At 39.3% G+C, this 2,190-nt stretch overlaps 1 protein-coding gene across 1 annotated transcript; it reads left to right on the top strand.

Annotated features, from left to right (window-relative positions):
• Positions 1–470: 470 nt before the first annotated feature.
• On the top strand, positions 471–1,852 carry LOC135527713 (guanylin-like). Its single transcript, XM_064956230.1, has 3 exons — positions 471–639; positions 972–1,170; positions 1,405–1,852. Exons 1-3 carry the CDS (start codon positions 562–564, stop codon positions 1,461–1,463), a joined length of 336 nt encoding a protein of 111 aa, XP_064812302.1. The 5' UTR covers positions 471–561; the 3' UTR covers positions 1,464–1,852.
• The last annotated feature ends 338 nt before the right edge of the window (positions 1,853–2,190 follow it).

The following is a 2,190-nucleotide window of genomic DNA, read 5'->3' on the forward strand; positions in this document are numbered from 1 at the left end:
TTGACTTTCATTTTTCTTTGCTTATTTGAGCTGTTCTTGCCATAATATGCTTGGTATTTTACCAAACTTTTGACTGGTACTGTAAATATTTTTTTATTTTTTTATTATTATTATACATTTTTTTTAAATGTAGGGGGTAGATGAGCTTTAATTTGGCAGAAAGATTGTGGATAGTTTACATAAAGATAGTTTGTGTGACAGTAAACAGGGATTCCTTGTTAACCAACGTGGTAAGTGGAGGTGTGTGACCGACTGTAGAAGACATACCATCAAGTGTGTCCATAAAAACATCAGACTTGGGATGAGGTCAGAGAGGCTTTATGAATCCACCTTTATGACATTGTAAAATCCACCATCACTACTCATTAACCCGTGAGAAATACGTTTCTCCCGTTTGCAGCTCGGCCAATCCTAGGCCTGCATGACTGAACTGAGTTGAGAGTCAACCCTTTAAAAGGAAGGAGGGAGATGAACGGAGAGCAGAAACTGAGGTGAGCAATCTTCCAAACACACCAACAACAGCAAGACTAAAGGCTCAAAGCAAACCTCTCAAAAGACAAGATGAAGACCATTCTCTCCATTGCTCTCATGGTCCTGGCTCTCTGTCTGGTGTCTGAAGCCCAAGCTGTCAAAGTACAGGTAAGGGCTCCTCTTAAAGCAAGGCTTACCTTACTATAATGTACTATAATATGACTATTGACTGCAGATGTCAAAATGGTCAATGGTAATCTAATGAAATAATGTTTTGTTAACCCTCGGTATGTAGCTGTAACAGACAAAATTCTGTGTAGCATTTTATTTTTAGCAACAAGGCATATACTTGGTGCAAGCCAGCATTACAAGTCTATGGGCATCCTCCTCACATTCAGAATGTGTAAAGCATTGCAATGATTGGCTGGGACCCCAATATGACCCACAGATATGGTGCTTTGTCTAAACTGTGTCTATGTCCTCTCATCCCTTCTCTGTAGGAGGGAGACTTTTATTTCTCACTGGAATCAGTGAAGAAGCTCCAAGAACTGACAGCAGAGGGCAGCAATGTAAACAGGATACAGAATCCTCGTGTCACCAGCACCAGCTTTGCTTCTGTCTGTGCTAACCCTTCCCTGCCACAGGAGTTCATGCCCCTTTGCATGAAGAGAGGGGCAAGTATGTCCCTCTCAAGACTAGGTAAGAAAAGACCCCTCTAGAGCATAATATCCACTACAGTCCAAGTTGGTGGATCGGACCAGATTGTGATAAGACCGTAATAATTTGCTGATGGAGTCATTGATCGGAATTGTATATAGAACATGTATCTCTTATGTACATGTAGTTGGTCTCTACAATATGCAGTTGTAGTATGATTGATTGAGTGATTATGGAACATGTTTTAACACTGTAGCTTTCTCTTCTTTCTTCCAGCTGCTGTGCCTATGGACATCTGTGAGATATGTGCCTTTGCTGCCTGCACAGGCTGTTAGTCAATATCAACCTGATGGCCATCAGAAGACAAGCCACTCACAATTCTCATTCTGCATATCGTGACAACAATTTTGATCTCATGTTTAAAATTGCCATCTTCAGATGGCCAAAAACATAATTGGCTCAAAAATTCAAAGACTGATTAATTGATAGGCTCATTTTCTAGAAACTGTTACTTTGGAGCATATTTAGCACTTATTTGACTGTTTTTCTTTTTATCAATTGACTTTTATTTTGAGGGTTTTGGGTTTGTTACAGTTCTATCTTACAAGGCTTTGTACTTATTTAATGTTCTTTTTGTTTTCATTGACACAAGTCTTTGGAGTTTTGTATTCTTTTGTATGTTTATGAATGCCTCATGTTTAATAAAAAAGCATTGAAAAACACATATTGTTGTTTGAGTGAGTGGTCTACCAACTGTAACTGGCCGGCAAATCTTGAATAGAACATTTGATAAACTGACTGAAATTGGAACAACACAGAGAACAATACTTCACCCACAGTTGGATGAAACCTGAAATGTGTGTCTTTCCCCACATATTTATTGAGAGTGAACCTTGAATAGAGCATATATTTGATAAACTAGCGGACATTGGAACAACACAGAGAATTTTTCACAACAGCAATAGAAGCCAGCAACCCTCTGGTTGCTAGTACATCTCACACTGTTGCCAGTGCTGGGATTTTAATCAGCACCCCTCAGGATTCTGCTCCTTATATCTAACC

This window comes from Oncorhynchus masou, chromosome 5, assembly GCF_036934945.1.
Source record: "Oncorhynchus masou masou isolate Uvic2021 chromosome 5, UVic_Omas_1.1, whole genome shotgun sequence".
Lineage (NCBI taxonomy): Eukaryota > Metazoa > Chordata > Actinopteri > Salmoniformes > Salmonidae > Oncorhynchus > Oncorhynchus masou.